Below are 21580 nucleotides of genomic sequence, written 5' to 3' on the forward strand. Positions count from 1 at the left end.
TACCTGTATAAAAGACACCTGGGAGCCAGGAATTTTTTTGATAGAGTGGTGGTCAAATACTTATTTCCCTCATTATAATGCAAATCAATTCATAACATTTTTGACATTCGTTTTTCTGGATATTTTTGTTGTTATTCTGTCTCTCACTGTTCAAATAAACCTACCATTAAAATTATAGACTGATCATTTCTTTGTCAGTGGGCAAACGTACAAAATCAGCAGGGGATCAAATACTTTTTCCCTCACTGTAGGCCTTGAAATACATCCACAGGTACACCTCCAATTGACTCAAATGATGTCAATTAGCCTATCAGAAGCTTCTAAAGCCATGACATCATTTTCTGGAATTTTCCAAGCTGTTTAAAGGCACAGTCAACTTAGTGTATGTAAACTAATGACCCACTGGGATTGTGATACAATCTGTCTGTAAACAATTGTTGGAAAAATTAACTTGTGTCATGCACAAAGTAGATGTCCTAACCGACTTGCCAAGACTATAGTTTGTTAACGAGATATTTGTGGAGTGGTTTAAAAACGACTTTTAATGACTCCAACCTAAGTGTATGTAAACTTCCCACTTCAACTGTAGGTGTCTGGTGAGACTGTAAACTTTGCTTCCTTGGCCTTCACTCATGCTACCAAACATACCCTCGTAAAACAGACTATCCTACCGATCCATGACTTCGGCGACGTAATTTACAAAATAGCCTCCAACACTCTACTCAGCAAATTGGATGTAGTCTACTACAGTGCCATCCGTTTTGTCACCAAAGCCCCATATACTACCCACCACTGCGACTTGTATGCTCTCGTTGGCTGGTCCTCACTACATATTCGTCACCAAACCCACTGGCTCCAGGTCATCTATAAGTCTATGCTGGGTAAAACCCCGCCTTATCTCAGCTCACTGGTCACCATAGTAACACCCACCCGTAGCCCGCGCTCCAGCAGGTATATCTCACTGGTTACCCCCAAAGCCAACACTTCCTTTGGCCACCTTTCCTTCCAGTTCTCTGCTGCCAATGACTGGAACGAATTGCAAAAATCACTGAAGCTGGAGTCTTATATCTCCCTCTCTAACTTTAAGCATCAGCTGTCAGAGCAGCTTACCAATCACTGTACCTGTACACAGCCAATCTGTAAATAGCCCACCCAACTACCTCATCCCCATATTGTTATTTATTTTCCTCTTGCTCTTTTGCACCCCAGTATCTCTATCTACTTGCACATCATTATATGCGCATATTGTGTTATTGTAAGGGCTGTCGTCATGGAGAGAAGAAGACCAAGGTGCAGCGGAGTTAGTGTTCATGATTTAATTCAAAAAAAGAACACTGGAACACTACAAAACAAGAAAACACCGACAGCTCAACAGTACTGACAGCATAGCACACTGAACAGAAACAATTACCCACAACCACAAGGACAAACACACACTACTATATAGGACTCCCAATCAAAGGCAACTCAACACACCTACCTTCAATTGGGAGTCCAACAACCAACTCACACGTAACAAAAATCTCTGCCACGTCCTGACCAAAACTAATACAATTGCTCCCTCTGCTGGTGACAGTTATTGACTGTGCGTTTGTTTATGTCTAACTCTGTGTTGTTGTTTTGTCGCACTGCTTTGCTTTATCTTGGCCAGGTCGCAGTTGTAAATGAGAACTTGTTCTCAACTGGCCTACCTGGTTAAATAAAGGTGAAATAAAAAATAAATACATAAAAATGTACTTTCGTCAGCCAGCAAGATGAGTTTGCCTAACGAACAGCAAAAGCACTAGCCTATGTCAATCTACTATCCCCCATATTACAAAAGTTGACCTATGCTGTGTGAGAAATAAATATTACAGACTGTTACGGTAACCATATCAAAAATCGAATCAAAATGTATTTGTCACATGCGTCGAACACAGCAGGACCTTACAGTGAAATGCTTACTTAAAAGCCCTTAACCAACAATGGAGTTTTAAGAAATATAAGTGTTAAGTAAATACGTGTTAAGTGTTAAGTAAATGGATAAGTAAAAAATAAAAATAACATAGTTAAAGAGCAGCAGTGAAATAACAGTAGCGACTCTATTTACAGGGGGTACCGGTACAGAGTCAATGTGCGGGGGCACAGGTTAGTCGAGGTAATTGTGGTAATATGTACATGTAGGTTACATGTAGGTAGAGTTAAAGTGACTATGCATAGATAATATCCAGAGAGTAGCAGCAGCGTAAAAGAGGGGGTGGAGGGGGGGACGACGACAATGTAAATAGTCTGGGTAGCCATTTGATTAGCTGTACAGGACTCTTATGGCTTGGGGGTAAAAGCTGTTAAGAAGCCTTTTGGACCTAGACTTGGTGCTCCGTTACCACTTGCCGTACGGTAGCAGAGAGAACAGTCTATGACTAGGGTAGCTGGAGTCGTGTCACAGTAACCATATGCACACGAACCGCCGCCCACTTTGAGTAAGAAATCATGAATGTATTTACGTGAAATGCCTGGGTTCGCCGGCGATCTCTCTTTCCTTCCATTCTCTCTTGAAGAGGCTTCTTTGAAGATAAGCTAGCCAGTCGTATTGATGGTTTGAGCAGAGTAACAGGATGGTCCTACTTAAATTCCCTTTCGAAGATACTTTACATAGAACAGCTAATCAGCCGTACCAGTGATTGTCTGGGAGGTGAGTTTATCGTCTCTACCTCGTGTTGAGATTCAAAGTTCAAACCACTTTAAACGTGCAGCTGCAGCTTCACGTCTTTCTGGTCTAATGTGTTTTCTCTTAACACATAATTAATACAGTTTGCTCAAAAGGGGCAGTTCCGACAGGCGGACACGCTCTCTGACCTCACTCAGGGTGGTGATTACTCACTGTGCAAAGTTATAAAAAAAAACTCTCTTACAGCTTCTCAAATCACACCCCTCTCTTAGCAAAAACACTTTCATAATTTTTCATATTACATGCACAACGCAGAGTATGGACACTTCGTATATTTAGTCGGTATACTTTCCAAGTTACAGTATTTCCTTTATAACATTTTGAATAACATCACAAAATAACTAACAAAATTGCATTAGTGTTCTATAGATCGCCTCTGACCATTCCCCACGTTCTATGTTAGAAATATTGTTCCAGTATTCGCTGTTAGAATATCAGCTGGAAAAAGTCTGTTGGAACAAAGAACATTCTGGCAGGTAGCCTAGTGGTTAGAGCGTTGGGCCAGTAACCGAAAGGTTGCTAGATTGAATCCCCGAGCTGACAAGGTAAAAATATGTTGTTCTGTCCCTTAACAAGGCAGTTTACCCACTGTTCCTAGGCCATCATTGTAAATAAGAATTTGTTCTTAACTGACTTGCCTAGCTAAACAAAGGTTACAAAATATATATATTAAAATCCTTTGTTGAATCTTGAGAGCGCAAGCCTGGATCTTCTCCCTTGATTTTCAACAGAGCATGAGTTGTAAACCCCCACTAGTCCCCCCCCCCCTTCTATGGTGAGAGGGGGTCTGATTGAAGTTATTCATTGCAAACCTGATCTGACCTATTTGGATTCTCATGGACAGTCATGACAGTCATGACAATAGCCTATAGAAATGTTGCGTAACATGAGCTCATGGGATGTTTGATTAGATTTTTGATCACATTTGCATTGATGTCAGAGTGATTAGAGGGACAATAGAGTGCTGAGTACCAATTTTGGTATTCTACTAATGACCATCAGCAGCAACAGAGCTTGGAGAAGCCTAATTACCGTGACTAAATGGTCACATGGAATTTGACTGCCTTCATGACTTGTGACCGCCGGTGTGGTGGTAATATGGCACCGCAACAGTCCTATCCTCACCCTAATAATTTGGTCCCTTTCCCCCTCATAACTTAGTCTACTGTTCTGACTTGCTGATGCACAGGAAGCCTATAGCCTGTTTTAGAGAAATGTAATCATTGAATATTGTAAGAGCTTTAATTGTCTGCTTATATGCCCCCTTTATTTATCCTACGGTTCTGACTTGGTGTACAGGAAGAATACTGTAAGAATGGCCCATGTTCTGAATTCTGTCGCTCTACATTTCATAAGTGACTACGTCTGTCCTAGCTCGCTCATTAATGTCTTAATCTAAATTACGGATTGCCTCTTATCTGCTCATTGTTCCATTATGCCATAGTTTGTTCATCTCAATTGTCAGTAGAAACCACATTTTTTTAAGCAGGTCAGCCATATCAGCTTTGTTTTTTAAAAAGGCAGTAAATGAGCCTGAATGAACTGTTTTGCTGCCAGACAAGGCTCCGCTGATAGCCAGGTGTAGCGGTGGTAAGGATTCACTCCATGGTGCTGTGGCTCAGTTGGTAGAGCATGGTGTTTGCAACGCCAGCATGGTGTGTGCACCGCCAGGGTTGTGGGTTTGATTCCCACGGGGGGCCAGTACATTTTTATTTTTTTTAAATGCATGAAATTAAAAAATGAAATGTATGTATTCACTACTGTAAGTCGCTTTGGATAAGAGCGTCTGCTAAATGACTAAAATGTAAATGTAAAAGAAAGCTCTGCTGTTGGGACAACTTTTATGTAGGCCCTAACAGTTTGTGGGCACCGTTTGTCACCGTTATAGTGCAATTAATGTATTGTTTGGTGTTGTGTTGTGTAGTGCCATTGCTGGCATGCATCTAAAAACTTTTTGGGGAGTTTGCAGCACCAAGATTTACATGTTAATATCGCCACTGATTATGTGAGTGTGTGAGTGGAGAGAGGCCATACGGACACGCCTGGTGCCCAAATTTATGACGTTTGTTGAGCAGCGAGAGTTCAGTCGAGACAAACGGATTTGATTCAGTCAGTTGTCCAGATGAGCCATCTAGTTTGTACTTGGGAAACTTCCGGGAGAATTTAAAACTTGTCTGCTGAAATTTGGACTTGAGTGTTCAGAATCATTCCATTTTAATCTGAGTAATTGTTATTTTCCTATTATTTTTTTACAAAAATGTAACGTTAGTCGTTTTTGGTGAAAATCACTACAATAAATGTGCTTTAACTGTCACCCTGGCCTAATTTTGGCTACACTATCAAGCTACTTCCCTCTCCTTACTGTGGCAAGTGGGAGCGTGTTATTGTGTTGCAGTGCAAACTCTCCCCATATATTGACTGCATTATCTATAATGAACAAAAATATAAACGCAACATGCAACAATTTCATATCAGGAAATCAGTCAGTTGAAATACATTCTATGGATTTCACATGACTGGGAATACAGATAGGCATCTGTAGGTAAACCTGGGACATTTTCAGCTTCCAGGAATTGTGTACAGATCCCTGCGACATGGGGCCATGCATTATAATGCTGAAACATGAGGTGATGGCGGCAGATGAATGGCACGACAATGGACCTCAGGATCTCGTCACAGTATCTCTGTGCATTCAAACTGCCATCCATAAAATGCAATTGTTGTCTGTAGCTTATGCCTGCCCATAACATAACCCCAACGCCACAATGGGGCACTCTGTTCACAACGTTGACATCAGCAAACCATTCGCGCACATGACGCCATACACGGGGTCTGCGGTTGTGAGGCCAGTTGGACATACTGCCAAATTCTCTTATGGTAGAGGCATGAACATTAAATTATCTGGCAACAGCTCTGGTTGACATTCCTGCAGTCAGCATGCCAATTGCAAGCTCCCTCAACTTGAGACATCTGTGGCATTGTGTTGTGTGACAAAACTGCACAGTTTAGAGTGGCCTTTTATTGTCCCCAGCACAAGGTGTACCTGTGAAATGATCATGCTGTTTAATCAACTTCTTGATATCAAACACCTGTCAGGTGGATGTATTATCTTGGCAAAGGAGAAATGCTCACAAACAGGGATATATGTGTGCACAAAATGTGAGAGCAATAAGCTTTTTGTGCGTATGGAACATTTCTGGGATCTTTTATTTCAGCTCATGAAACATGGGATCAACACTTTATATGTTGCATATTTTTGTTCAGTGTAGCAACTTCCCTCTCCTTACTGCGGCAAGCAGGAGCGAAGGACACTGTGCTCCGTGTTGTTGTGTCGCAGCGCAAACTCTCCCCATTGAGCAGTGGATTGTATAATGGTGACATCCAGATGGTTACTACCAATATTACAAGTTATTTCTCGTGTATTCTGCTATCCTACTCAAAATAAAATCAAGTGGGATGGAACAAATTGGAGATGTTGACCAAATCCAGATGGTAGCCAATACTTGCCCATTGAAATAAAAATCACTTTATTTTAACTAGTGCCATGCTGCTGTTGTAGCCAGCTAGCCAGTATAGACTGGCTGGGAAAGACTTGTCAGGACGACTGACTGAACCGAATCCATTCGTCTCCACACTTGACTCTCAGCTGCGAGACATACGTCATCAATTTGGACACCAAGCATGTCTGTATAACCTCTCCCATTTGAGTGCAATTCTGCATGCATAGGCGGACAGCACCGTGGTGCATGAATGGTTTGAGCTCTAGAGACTGGGCAGCCAACCCAACACTGTCATTAAAGCCCCACTACATAGGCTGCCAATGTGAGCTGTTCCATTCCAATACATGATATACATATTTTCATTGATAGCCTTGTCCATTTTTATTTTACTCTCATTTGTATTGGAGCTAAATGGCAAGATAACTGGTATGATTGTAGTGCCTAAATTACATCTACATTGATGATCAATTATGACAATGTTGTTGTTCTGTGTGTGTGTGTGTGTGTGTGTGTGTGTGTGTGTGTGTGTGTGTGTGTGTGTGTGTGTGTGTGTGTGTGTGTGTGTGTGTGTGTGTGTGTGTGTATCGTAGTGGTGGTGTGCGTGAAAATATGATAGGTGTGAAGAGGTGGGGGACAAGCATTGCTCTTCGCCTCCCCCATCACAGTCGCCCGTTGGTGGTTGCCAGGCATTTATCAAAGTGGTGCGGTCGGTGAAAATTGCAGTAGCTGTCTTTGCCTCAGCCCTTATCTCTACCTCTCTCCCTCCCACTTTCTCCCAGCTACAACTAAGCATCATCTGTGTTCTCTCAGATTAAGACTTGTTTTTTTGCTGGGATTTTTTCCCAGACTTCTTATTGCTTACCTCAAGCTCTCTCTCTCAACTTCAAGCCTCACAACTCAAATTTAATGTATTTTTCCCTTCGTGGTACTTTGCTGGTTCCGGTCACCTCTAAAAGGCACCTGTGATTGTGTTGTAGTGTAGCAGCTGTTTGATCTGACTGTAGGGGAACATGACTACGGTGAAGGAGGCACAGAAAACATCTCAACAACAAGAGCAGGTAATGATGCGCTTTCTTTCATTCAACCGATGTTATTAGCCTAGGCGATTCCCTATACTGAAATTGTAGTCTATATTAATGAGATTTTTTAAATCTTGTGTGAAGCCTGCAATTATTTACTGTAACGCCACAAGTAGCATTTTCTCACATCATTTTGTGTACCCCTCCCCTTCATTTTAAATATTTGGAATTGTTGTAGCCTATGCAGCGTGCGGCAAGACAACCGGCTCTCACACCAGTCAGTCACTCTTCTCTGTAATTCAAGGTGATTGCTTTCAGCGTCACTACCCCCACCTTAGTCTACTCCATTTAGCCTCCTTCAAATCGATTATCACCATCACGGACATGTATTAAGTAGGTGTTATGGGTGATGAAAATTATTTCCTGCTCAGTCAGTCATGGAGCGTCCCCCCCCCGTCTGCAGCACGTTGATAGCCCCTTGACTTGGCCAGTGCACGCGACCTGACCATTTAGATTCACTACATTACCAAAAGTATGTGGACACCTGCTCGTCTAACATCTCATTCCAAAACCATGGGCATTAATATGGAGTTGGTCCCCCCTTTGCTGCTATTACAGCCTCCACTCTTCTGGGAAGGCTATCTACTAGAATATTGCTGTGGGGACTTGCTTCCATTCAACCACAAGCATTAGTGAGGTCGGGCACTGATGTTAGGCGATTTTGAGGTCAGGGCTCTGTGCAGGCCAGTCAAGTTCTTCCTTAAACTGCCACAAAGTTGGAAGCACAGAATCATCTAGAATGTCATTGTATGCTGTAGCGTAAAGATTTCCCTTCACTGGAACTAAGGGGCCTAGTCCGAACCATGAAAAACAGCCCCAGACCATTATTCCTCATCCACCAAACTTTACAGTTGGCACTATGCATTGGGGGAGGTAGCGTTCACCTGGCATCTGCCAAACCCAGATTCGTCTGTCAGACTGCCAGATGGTGAAGCATGATTCATCACTCCAGAGAACGCGTTTCCACTGCTCCAGAGTCCAATGGCGGCAAGCATTACACCACTCCAGCCCACGCTTGGCATTGCACATGATGATCTTAGGCTTGGTCGGCCATGGAAACCCATTTCATGAAGCTCCCGACTAACAGTTCTTGTGCTGACATTGCTTCCAGAGTTGTTTCCAGAGCCAGTTTGGAACTCCGTAGTGAGTGTTGCAACTGATGACAGACAATTTTTACACACTACGCACATCAGCACTCGGTGGTCCTATTCTGGGAGCTTGTGTGGCCTACCACTTCACGGCAAAGCCTTTGTTGCTCCTAGACGTTTCCACTGCACAATAACAACACTTACAGTTTACCGGGCAGCTTTAGCAGGGCAGAAAGTTGATGAACTGACTTGTTAGAAAGGTGACATCCTATGACGGTGCCACGTTGAAAATCACTGAGCTCTTCAGTAAGGCCATTCTACTGCCAATGTTTCCTATGGAGATTGCATGGCTGTGTGCTCGATTTTATATACCTGCCAGCAATGCGTGTGGCTGAAATAGCCGAATCCACTAATTTGAAGGGTTGTCCACATACTTTTGTATATATAGTTTATGACAGAATAGGTGGGACATTTTCAGGTAAAATAGGATGTAGCCTACTGCAGGCTATCACACAGTTGTCCTTTCCAGTCGTCTGAGAAGCATCACCAACAGAAACAATAAAAATTATTATCTGTAGGCCTAAGGCATTGTTTAAAAATGTTGCATACTTCAATAGCCGGGCTATCATTTATGTTTGCCAAACAACGTTTTTACATGGCTCAACATGGTACTTTACTGAAAAGAACAAAGCATTAATTGTTTTGATTATGGATATGTAGGTGGGGGACGTTATTTTATGATGGTTATATTTATCTATTTGTGTCATTTCTTGATTACAGTAGGCTACCCAGCATTCAAGTGGTGCAAAATTGCTCATGTGACATTTTATTTGTGAATTCTATATCTCAAGCAAATGTACCCCCCAGCAGTTGTTGGCTATGGTAGGTTACTTTATGAAGTGTTCGGTTAACTCACTAATCTGTTTCTATGGTACAGATATACTAGTATTGGCTAATAAAAAAATTTCAGCACCCGCTAACACATTTCAGCACCTGATAGCACATTTCAGCACCCGATAGCACATTTCAGCACCACTAAAAGGGCACCATTTAATACTAAATTCTGCACCATCAGAGGCTCAGCCTGTGTGACAGGTTTCAGCACCATTAAATGGACAGCTCTTTGGACAGCAGTTGTCATGGTCTGGACTGGACTCACTGGAGCCTCCTGTCTGTGCACAGCACCCCTTCAAATGACAGAAAAGGTGATAAGGACAAATAGCCCCATAGAGCAGCCAACCTCCTCCTGAGTCTTCCACAGCTTTGCTCACGTAGCATCTGCTATCAGTCAATGCCAGGGAGGCAGGGGAACGTCTCAGTTGAGCACGATGCACTCAAAACACGTAGATTGAAATGCGGTACACTTCAGTCACAGAATGACACACACCTGTCAAACATGTCCACTTCATGCACAGAATGACACACACCTGTCAAACATGTCCACTTCGACACACCTGTCAAACATGTCCAATTCATTCACAGAATGACACACACCTGTCAAACATGTCCAATTCATTCACAGAATGACACACACCTGTCAAACATGTCCACTTCATTCACAGAATGACACACACCTGTCAAACATGTCCAATTCATTCACAGAATGACACACACCTGTCAAACATGTCCAATTCATTCACAGAATTACACACACCTGTCAAACATGTCCAATTCATTCACAGAATGACACACACCTGTCAAACATGTCCACTTCGTTCACAGAATGACACACACCTGTCAAACATGTCCACTTCATTCACAGAATTACACACACCTGTCAAACATGTCCAATTCATTCACAGAATGACACACACCTGTCAAACATGTCCACTTCGTTCACAGAATACACATGCAGACACTTTGTGAATGCAGAAGACACAGATGCATGCAGTACATATTACATGTATGTAAAAGATGGTTATAATGCTTTAACTTGCAGTAGTCACGCTGTTGGTTGTACTATTGGTTGGGTCATGCCCCTGTGCCTAGGGCACAGCACCAGACAGGGACACCCAAACAGCAGCCCTGTTATCGCCCAGTATCTGTCACTGAGCGAGGCCCTTAGCACCATGTCACTGTGTTTGTGGGCGGCTGGGGGTGGGGTTGGTGTGTTTGTTTGATAAACACAGGAGTATGAAGACCCATCCACCACTCAAAAGGCTAATACTAAACATTATGGGGAAGGGGAGAGCAAGGCAGAGTAGAAAATGGTTATTTGATTTTGATGATGATTTTGGTTTTGTCTGAAAAATAATTTGGTTTCTAGAATGTTAAGATAGTATTAGGCATGTGAGCCTTTCCAGATGAATAAAACAAGAAAAAGGTGCCGTGTTAGGCTCGTCTCCAGGGAGTGAAGACCTTCTGGTCACAGAGCATTAGAGTTCTGCTGCCCAACCCGAGCCCGACTGCAGAGCACGCGCAAATGGCTCAGCTTCAAAATATTAGTGGTAAATTTTGTGATACCCGAGTCCTTCCCGTACCCTAGTTATTGATGGAGAAACAGGCCTTACCCGGCCCTAACGTGATGTATAATGTCAGGGCCCGTCGGGCTCGGGTCGCAGAACTCTAGTTTAGAGTGACGAAAAGTAGCTAACCGCTAACTGCTCTCTCATGTCTCTTCATTGAGCAGAGCAGCCCAAGCGGAGCCGTTGCTATGGATACTCACAGACCCAGAGCCGCTATGAGCAAGCTGCGAGCTGCGCACAGGGAGCAAGTGAATGAGTGACAGACAGAGCCGAGAAGCTAATGGATTTACAAACGGAGGAAGTTATTTCTGATTTCGGGTTTAGGGAAAGGCCGGGCCTTAAATTTGGCAGAAGCTGTCGGGCCCTGGTAGGGCTCAGGCTTAAAATTCATGCCCATGCAGGGCTCTACAGAGCATTGTTCCTCCCCAGTGACGGAGTGAACCAGTGCCCAGGGTAGAGGGTGCTGCTTAAGTGCCTCACTGATGAAGAATTGGAACGATGACTGCTTAAGTTGATGTTAATTAAAGCGGCCACTTTACTTAAAACAAACACACATGGGCATGAAAACTTTAGGGAATGTAGTGACATCCTCTGCTGATTCAGGGCACCTGCTTTGCTCAGGCTACAACAGTCAAACCATGCTATGTCAATTCAGCCTACTCGGTCAATATTTTGAGTAAATGTATTGATTTATTCATTATGTTTTGTACAAGTTAAGATTGGAAAAGCATGCTTGGAGATCAGCTTACAGAGGATCTGTCTGACATGTATAGTTTAAGCATTTAGGTAGATTTATTATTCAACATTTTTAATTGGCACTTACCTTTTTGAATATTTCTGTTGGATGATTGTATGTCCTCCATGTTGAATGCCAATGTAAAATGTCACTGTGGACGTGACTAGGGGCCTAGAATAGATCCCAACCTGCGTTCTTTGCTCCTAATTGGGTAGAAGGCAGTAGCACAGGACAGTAGTTGAACATGCTTTTGACAGGTACTTGATTTGTGCCTCTTGGTTCAGACCTTTAGGATGAGGCTCTATAAAAGCATATGACAGCAGACTGCAGAATAGCTATTCATAGTTATGGTAAGGAGATCCACTAGTCTCCATTTCAGACAGTACGAGATTTGAGGATCAATAATGTACATGGAGATAAATAATCCTTGAAACCAAACAGTATGCCACTGTGTAGTTAATCCAAGCACATTAAATATGTGTATTCATTGGCACACCTTCCTTGGTTTATCACATATTGGTGCAGTGTAAAGTTTCCATGACTTTGTGCATTCTAGAGTGATTGTGTATCCTTAAGCTTATTTTGCTGCATTTCCTTTCTCGCTGGTTGTACCAATTCAGCAAAAGGTAATGAGATTGATAAGCAGCGTGGCTAAAATGAACATTTTAACAAGGGAAGGGGATAAATAAAGATATATTCCACCTTTTTTCCAAGTGCCCCCAGCTAATAAAAGGAAAGGGATAATGGATTAAGGAGGGAATTGGTTTCTTGATTTCCCCCACCATTGTTTGTGCCATAGTTCATCGTAAGGGCAATTATGAACAATTGAGCCGTGATGTTTGAGGCTAGAGGGGAGATTAGACAGTAGATTGAAATGCGGCCACCACAGCAATGCATCATGATTGCTGTCATGATATAAACACTCCTGTCTGGGGATGCAAGTAAAGCTCAATAGCTTCAAGGGGGACTTTAATATAGCCATAAATATTAAAATTAAATGTTTTGGCCCTGCCTCTCCTTTCTTTCTGTTTCTGTGTCCCTGTAGACAAACAAAATGCCACAGCAAGTGGTCTTACATCCTACTAATAGTTGTCTTAGGCACTGTGTGTGTGTTCATGTTCGTTTGTTCGTGTTGGAAAGTCTGTGTTTTCTAGCAGTACTGCATCTCTGGAGAAATACTGATCTTGTGTAAAACCTCCTCAATGAAGAAAAGGTCAGCATTTCTTGTTAGGTGTGAAGATTTTTTTTTTTTTGGTCCTCCTTTGTTATGTTCTAATTGTGTCTCTGGGCTACGTGAAGCAGTGGTGATATGCTTATTTAGCCTATTAAACACAATTCAGTGTTTTCATATCAACCTTCAAAGCCTTTAGCATCATGGGCTGGGTAATTCCATTGGGGAAACATGCAATTGTTGCATAATCTTTCTTTAAGTATTTCAAAGAGAAACTTAACGACAGGTATGTGTGAATCTTACCCCTTGTTTGAGGATAAAAGTATGTTTTGTTTTGCAAATAGGTCTAACTAATCAAAGACATTACATTGAGAAAAGAAAACGATAACTATAATCTGTCAGTTAGTTTTTGTTTTTGACTGCATTTTTTAAAGATGGGAAATATCCAAGCTGCATTGAAAGTAAAAAGCTGCAGCTTTAGTTTGGGCACTCTTCTATACACATTTCACTAGGGAGCATTTAAAGTTATTTTACTATAATATCACAATATCTTTTCAGCTATCCGGATAGTCTAAAATAAATATGTTTTTGCTATTGACTCTCAATCAATCAGAATGATGCAAATGCTCATGGCAGAGGTAAACAGAAGACATGCTGCTTTTCTCCGGTATTTCGGCTAACGCCTGGATCACATCAACAGCCAAGAAGTACATTAATTTCCTATGAAACGCTGCCTTTGCCTCGCAGCATTGCGTTGCAGAGGCAGTTGCAGTGCGTTCTGTGTGGTGCATACGTTGGATTTATCTAACGTATGTGTCAAACTGTATGCCTAGACGGCTTGATAGAAATGGTAAAGCTAGTTTTTGGTAGTCGAAGGCGAATGTTCAACTTTTGCTGCACACATATCCAGATGATGCTGTGTACCATTTTGCGCATCGACGCTGCAGGTGTGATCGAGGCGTAACAGCAACAGTGAAAGAGAAGTCTGATTTTCACCATGATAGAACTGATTCTGTTACAAAAAGCTTTTCTGGTGAGTGTTTTGCATTGATCTGTGTCAGGTATAGTGGAAACTCCATTAGGTGAGCGCCTGTAATTGCTATTTGAAGTGTGGAAAATAGCATACTGATGTCAGGGCAGCTTGGAGTGCTAAATGCGCATCAATAGCCAGCAGTATCTCAACACACTGTTATAAAAACTACTTTTCAAGTTTGTTTTATTAAATTAATTATTTTAAATGTTATGGTATATCCTTGTCGGTAAACATGTCACAAGGATAATTAAATGTAATTTAGACAAAGCTTTTTCATTGTTAAAATAGGCCTAAATCAAAAAGTCTAAAAATGAACACTCACTCAAGTAATCAAATACTAATGTCTGTTCTGATATCCAGATAACCTTGCCCATCCCTACTTAGCTGAACTGTGCTGGTCTATTCACGCATCCACAATAGTGTGTAATTGTGTCTCATGTCTCTGTGTCTGGCTGTCTGTGAATGTATGCGGCTTGGTAAAAATGTGTGTGTGTTTATCTATGCCTGACAGACTTTACCTCAGTCTGGATGCTTTTGTCTGGGCTTATCGACCTCCTGCAATTAAAGCCCAGAGCTGCAGAGCAGGGAGGGCGAGGAGGGGTAGCCATGTTTCACCGAACCTCTAATTGGAATGTTGACCGTTCCGAGGTTAGTGGCGACCACCAGGGTTCCCGCTGTTGCCTTCACATCGCACCGGCACTGACAAACAGGGATAGGAGTGAATACTAGTCACGTCTGCTGGTACAAGCATGTCATTGCTTGTACCAGCAGATGTGAATTAGACAATTGTGCTGTTCCTGTTCCAACTTCATTGAACAGGTTGTCAGGGACTGTTTCTATCAGCGTCTTGATATGATGCCAGAAGTCATTACCTGTTCTGTTTGTGCCACCATTTGACATTGATTTCGCATTGGATTTTTGTTTGCAGAACAAAGTAGGCCTAGTATATTACTGTATGCCCTTTTCAGTGTTTTCCACAGGTACATAGTGGACAGCCAAATGTAAAAAATTGCCCGCCAGGCGTCCCTGCTCGAATTGTTTTGCAGAAGGAACTCTATGTTGGTGGCATCTGGAACATTCTAATGCCTTGATTCCACCCGAAAAATGATTTAATACTTCATCAAGTTTAGCTCCCAGATTGGAAAAAGACATGACTTTACAATTTAAATGACTGAAAATGTATGAATTCATTGTATTGTTAGTTGTTTTGGATTTTGTCTAGATCTAGGCCTATATGATCAGGCCTATTTTCTAAGTAAGAGAACATTGTAAACCTTCAACCTGGCCTATCTTGAGATTAAAGTTTTATTTACACTTTTACTACAAGATATGAATTGCCATAATGATGTTTGTTCTTCAAATTATGTATTTTATTAAAGCAGAAAAATGAAGTAAATAGAACACATTATCTTGAAAAATAGATTTTTTTGTTTTTCTACCTACCAATTTTTCCAGATTTTTGCTCTCAACCACACTTGTTTTGTTGTTGAAAACAACCAAATTAACCACATCAGGAGACCTCTTAAGATCTGGGAAAAATCTGAGAAATGTTGAGTTTTGGGTGTAGTTACCCTTTAATTAAAGTGTGCACCTAGCAAGAGGCTGTTTAGAGTTTGTTTTATGTAGCACACATGATGGTAGAGTTTGCAAAACAAATACCCACAGGATTGATGAAAATAATCATGATATCATTCTGCCATGAAAGCATAGGCTACTAAGAGTTAACATTTAATTGAGAAGGTTTTTGGGAAAAACTTTCTGTCGACCAGAAGACTGTTTTCATTATCCTCATCACGAACGGCTACACAACGTGGTAGACGCCCGCATCACAAACAAACGGGAGCATTCTCGTTGCTTCTTCAGAAAGTTACAAATCACTGATGCATTCTATTCATGTCTTATGATAAACTGGCCCCAATTAATACATGTTCAATACATTTAGTACATTACTGAATATTGTTGAATTCCATTTTAATGCCAGGCTTCCGTCAAGGCCCTAATTATCATATTTGGACCAGAATGAGGCTCTCCACTACCTATTGTTCCTGCAGTGATGATTATTCATCGACTGTTTTCATACTTTATCTGCAGATAATTTCCAAAAAGCATAGGCCTACCAGTAGCCTATGCAAATTGGCGAGCCAAATGAACTTCTCTCTTGCTGATGCGATTCGGTAGGCTACACTAACTGACGAGATGAGATTCACTCATTTTAGCGTCATTGTTTGGCAAGCCCAGGAAATATTTTGGTTTACTTGTCCCGATTCGATAATATGGACATATAACCACTTTGCATGTTTTATGAAGGGCACTTTATTCAGTCAGTTCGACAGCTTTTATAAACTAGTCAACACTTGCTGTTCAGTTGACAATCAAAGCACGGGGGGCCAGCATAAAAAAAGAAAAAAAAAAGAAATGTATGCATTCACTACTGTAAGTCGCTCTGGATAAGAGCGTCTGCTAAAATGACTAAAAAGCACAGTAAATTACCTACTATGCGCCATGATTCAGCATGGCTGGCTATGTAAAACACGCAAAAGAAAATAAATAAATGTGCCAGAAAACAATAATTAGCTTAAGCCATTGATTTCGCAAACAGCCACAGCGCACACAAATAGTACGGGGAGGCAGGACAGAAAGAAGGCTGCGTTTTCCTGTCATCGCTCGCTTTTTGACTGACAGACGCCTATCCTATCAATAGATTGCTAGAAGATCAATATCGTTCATTCTTACGGGAGAGTGCTCGACGGACTAACGAATTGAAACTTTTAAATGAAAAGTAGCCTAGTTCATATGAAGTGGAAAAAATAACCAGCTGAAAATGAGTCTGTAACTGGTTGGTTAGCCGACGCTAATGGAAAACTAGGCAGGTCACCTGTGATACAAGTCAGTATTCAACGACCATTCATGTCTGCAGACATCGGGAGATGACGTGGAAACCTGTCATTAGGGGCAGTGATCACTGTTATCTTCAAGTAGGCTTTGGTTTTGTTACGGTGTTGTGGATTGCCATAAGTATCTGCCTCAGGTTCCAACGATTGGACGTTCAAATCAAGCGATATCATTTTGGGGGGATATTTTTGTTTTAAGCCTATCCCAAACCTTAACCATTGCGAGTTAATGCCTAACTTTAAGAATTTAGAGTTAATGGCTAAACTTAACCTTGGAACGATACAGAAAAGTAACTAAACATTTCAAAATGTGACGTTTGGAACAACTTCGAAATGTGATATTTAAGAAACGTGTGAACGTCTAATTCTGACGCGAGACTGTGAGAGCTTGTGGTGGAAGACACTTCCTTTTCTCAGTCATTAAGTATTGACTATCCATTTTGGACTTCAGAGGCTGTTCCCAGTCCACTGTACAGTGGCACTGTACCTGGCTGCATCTGCCCTAGATTCAGAAGAATTAACCTAATGTAACAGGGTTGGTTAGGTTTCCACTTGCCTCTAAAGAAATGTGTACTTAATGTTCAAGCATTCGTATTGGTTGGTTCAACTGATGACAATAAGGTGTCTTGTGATTGGCCCCGCTTGCAGATAGGGGGAGATCGCGAACGTCAGGTCTTCCCAGTAGGAAAATGTGATGCAAGGGGTTGGTCATGTTCTGAATACTGTTTTATATTTTACAATGTGTACAAGTTTGCTGTACGTTACTGATTTATACATGTGTGGGTATATGGTACCTGTTAGGGATTGAGGGGCTTTCTGGAATGTGCTTTGGCATATGATTGCTGTAGATAAGTGTGTTAGCTAGCACACACCGTTGTAATGGTCACATAAGCCCACTGCTAACACAAGTTGTCTTCATGCTACAGATTTTGCCATCGACAGCCATCAGTATCATTAAGCCCTGCACAACTAACGTGCTGTTTCTCATTTAACAACAGGTATTTACACATGTTATATTTTGTATTGTATTTTGTGACCCAGTATGAAAATGTGATGCAAGGGATTTTGCCATCGACAGCCATCAGTATCATTAAGCCCTGCACAACTAACGTGCTGTTTCTCATTTAACAACAGGAATAAATGATGCTCAACTGGGACCGCTGGCTGATGTGATTTATTAGGAGAAAACACAACGCAAGGAGAGTACGATATACATCTGTTACACTAACATGCCGTTTAAACCCAGGTCCACTCCTAACCTCACTGTACATGCTGACGTTTATCGCCGTCTAACTATTAGTGTTATTGACACAGCCGCTAGAACTCTTGTCGCCCAAGAAAATCGTTATCACTCCAATTTGACAGATTGGATTGTTAATGAGATTAGGCGATGGGAGTGTGATGTAAAGTATTACCCAACATCATTATTTCCCTTTTAAGAGCGAGCTTTCCTATTATCAATCACTTATCCTTGGACGTCCATTGGCAAGCTACATCCTATTAATTTTCCTTAGAACCATATGAAAACCAACGTCTTGGCAGACAGGATTTGGCCAAGGCAGATTGAAAACCCCTTTGCTTTTTTCTTAGTCAAAATATTGGCAGCCATTTTATTTGCTTTCATGGGGTATGCTGGTGATCATGCCTGAAATGTTGTCTTGCCTGTGTTCACTCTCCCCCCCCCCCCCCCCCCACACACACACACAGACACGCTGAGGAAAAAAAACATAGACTAAATTGAAAGCCTTTCTTCTTTTTTTATGTGTTACCTCGTTAGCTGGCATCTCAAATGAAAATCAACTGTTCGGCTAATGCACTCCTCATTTCCAGCAAATTAACGTTCAGCTTTGTTCTAGTATTAAACGCCATAGAAAGCTTGATTGGGACTTTGATTTAGCAGTTGTTGAACTGATTTGAAAAGGTAGTACACACTGAGCTCTGGCTCACCACACCAGGATGCTAATTATTACCTCAAGTTTAATTTTCACATTTCTTGTTTTTTTTTACACTTTGTTTGTTTTAAGATATAGATTTTGAAGTTCACTACCCTGTCTTTAATATTATGAGCTGTATCGCTCTGTTTCTACATACCTGGGTAGTGTGCAGTGGGTAGCCATGTGTAGTAGAGAGAAATCACTCAAATACTGAAATAGAACATTACGTTAATAGAGGTATTGCCATCTTCACGTGAGTTGTGACATGAAACCTCAATGTGAAGTCATGCAAATAACACAAATCATAGTGTTTGTGGTCCTGGTGTCATTTGTAGAGAAATGATGCCTAACATCAGCATTGCAATACATATCTTCTGATATGTATCTGTGGTATAATTGGGCCTCTTGCTTTAGCTGTTGTAGTGACTGAGTACAGCTGGGTGGTGTTCATTAGGACACACTGCAGCAAAAAGTTATTTAATGGGAAAGAAATTTGAACGTTTCGAATTGGTCAATTAAAAATGGTACCAACCCATTTCATTACGTTTCCGAGAGCTATCTGCTAGGGTTGTGACGATACCAGTATCAAAATATTTTTCCGATGGCATAAATGTAAACACGAAGCATACCTAAAGTCTTTGGTCCTGTGTGGCGTATGCTATACCTTTAAAAATAAATGTGTCTCTGGATGACAACATATTGATGCTTGTTTCCAACATTAGGGCTGTTTTCCTAAAGAAGTGAAATCCGCTTCGTGTTTTGTTTCCTAACGAGTATCGTGATATTGGTATCGTCCCAGCCCTAGCATCTTCTGTTTCATGCCTACTGTGACTACTGAACACGACTCTGGCCTTTCTTCTTGCTGTTCTCTCATCTCCCTGGTGGTGTCTTATTGAACTCTTGAACCTCAAATCTTTTCTCATAGGTCCTCAGGCTGCTGCCAGTGTACAGCTGAACTATAGTGAGTGTGCCTGCGTACCGAGTGTAAAATAGGATTTCTGAAAAAGAGAAGCTCGGATATGAACCTGTGACAGTTTCAAGTAAGCTCTGAATTAGTAGTCGTAGAAATAAAAAAGTCTGCCTCTAATATGTCCAGGTAGGTTGGCTCCTTTCCTTTCGTCCCAACTTCATCAGGGAAGAATGAATTGCCAAGCATGTTGTTCCCTCTCACATTCTAGCATTCCTTATTAGAAGAGAGTTGAAGCAGGGTTTATAAACACATAATTGGTCATATGAGCTATCAGTTTGATCCCGTTTGTAAAAAAAACCCAACAACAACCTTATCATCAGAATAACGCATCTTGGAAGGATTGGTGAAACCAGCAGGATTTCCACCTATTTAATCCACACCTGCCAGTGGAAAGTTAAATAATTGTTATTGTTTTGTTAAGAGGTCCTCTGAGACACAACAATAAAGGGGATTAAATGTGTCCATCCCGTGGATTTAATCAAGAGCAGTTAATCCTGATTTGGTTGGTAGGTTTACTTACAAACCTTTTGTGCTGAAGCGTCCCTGGCAAGTGATCAGTCATTTTATGTTCTGTTTACCTCCAAACTAAATCCCTTTTTGCAGAGATAAATCTCAAGTCCCTAAAACATGACGCAAAGGTGGGTTGGTGTTTTATCTTCAACTGAGCTCCCCCCATTCGATGGCAAATAGAAATAGAGCCCACTACCTTAGCATGGTGTAGAATTATGCGAGGCTTTGGATGAGGTGGAAGTAGGCCTACACTTGGAAGAGAAAAACAACAGCCACAGTGGCCAATAGGGTGTTGGCACTTAGTTGATATGGTTCTGTCAATAGAAGATGGGAGAACGTGAGCAGGAAGTCCATAGCATGGCATTGTGAGCCCAGACCTCCTCTGTGATGGGAGACTGCACTGACTAAACCCTATTAGTACATTAAGTGTATTGAGCAGGAGCAATGTCGTTGTCTTCACACGTGCTAGGTGTCAAGAGAAACCCCATCGTGGCTTTTAAGTATGGAGTAGATTGACTGGGAAGCGAGCCATGTTGTTTTAAGTGTCACAGCGTGTGTGTGCCTGTGGGTGTGTGTGTGCGTGTGTGTGTCTGTCTCGCTTAGTGTGTGAGTCACAACTTCCCTAATGTCAAGTTTTAATGATATCATTTCGCTCAGATGCCGGCGGGGGTTTGGAGCATGACACCATTCGACACAGGCACGCAGGCAGAGCGTGACGTCTAGACCCAAGTGACAAATGTGCCCCCTCCAACTTATCAGTCTCCCCTGCTGCCCTCGCTTGCCAGCCTTCAAAGCCATTGCTCCAGCTACATGGTGATTCAGCGATCTGACTATGATTCCAACATGATATTAAAATACCACAACCCCTTTTCTGCCCAACTCAGAAATGCTTTCTTCACTTCCCGTCTGTGAGATTATCATTTCGCTAATTAGCTCGTCATCTCTGCTTTCCTTCGATAACGGCTTTGCTCCTCCTACACTAATGATAAAAGTAGTTTAAGAGAACAACACAACATTTGAACAAGCGATTCATGGCATAGGGAAATGACCTCCTTGAACAGCCTGTTCTTGATAGCTCCAAGGTTTCTTGACTCTGTGTCTGTTAAAAATCAACTCTACCCACTCTTTAGATTCACTGTTTCTATCAATGCTGTTCTCGACTGGAAATGTTCCTTTTTTTTTCTTCTCATAGGATCCATCTAGGGAGTTAAGAGTAGCGTTTTTGAGTTTTCCAAGCAGTTTTCCTCATCCGACATCATTACAGGTGGAAAATGGCTTCTATCGTCACTTTGCGTTCCTGAACGTGCCACTTCTGATAGCCAAGTGAAGAGGACTACTAGAAGGGTGGCATACGTATTTACGAGGTTCACGTGAAGTAAAAAGGCCTAGAGTCACATTCTGAATTGAGAATGCATGAATTAATTATGTTAAAGACTGAATAATGTTCCATCCATGGATAATTTTCTTGGAGGCATAATTATTGTCCCCTTTATTTG

The 21580-nt window shown here is 41.7% G+C and overlaps 1 protein-coding gene across 2 annotated transcripts in view; it reads left to right on the forward strand.

The window, feature by feature from the left end:
* LOC106590427 (A-type potassium channel modulatory protein DPP6) overlaps positions 1-21580 on the forward strand; it is a 293267-nt gene that overhangs the window by 159267 nt on the left and 112420 nt on the right. Inside the window, exon 1 of one of the 2 annotated variants that reach the window (XM_014181452.3) lies at positions 6903-7265. The exons of the other annotated variant lie outside the window; for it this stretch is intronic. Within the exon in view, the coding sequence (XP_014036927.2) occupies positions 7218-7265 (48 nt within the window). The 5' untranslated portion in view covers positions 6903-7217. Of the gene's footprint in view, positions 1-6902; positions 7266-21580 lie in introns of those variants that run through there. 2 annotated transcript variants of the gene reach the window in all.

This window comes from Salmo salar, chromosome 29 (genome assembly GCF_965601325.2).
Source record: "Salmo salar chromosome 29, fSalSal1, whole genome shotgun sequence".
NCBI classification, from domain to species: Eukaryota; Metazoa; Chordata; class Actinopteri; order Salmoniformes; family Salmonidae; genus Salmo; species Salmo salar.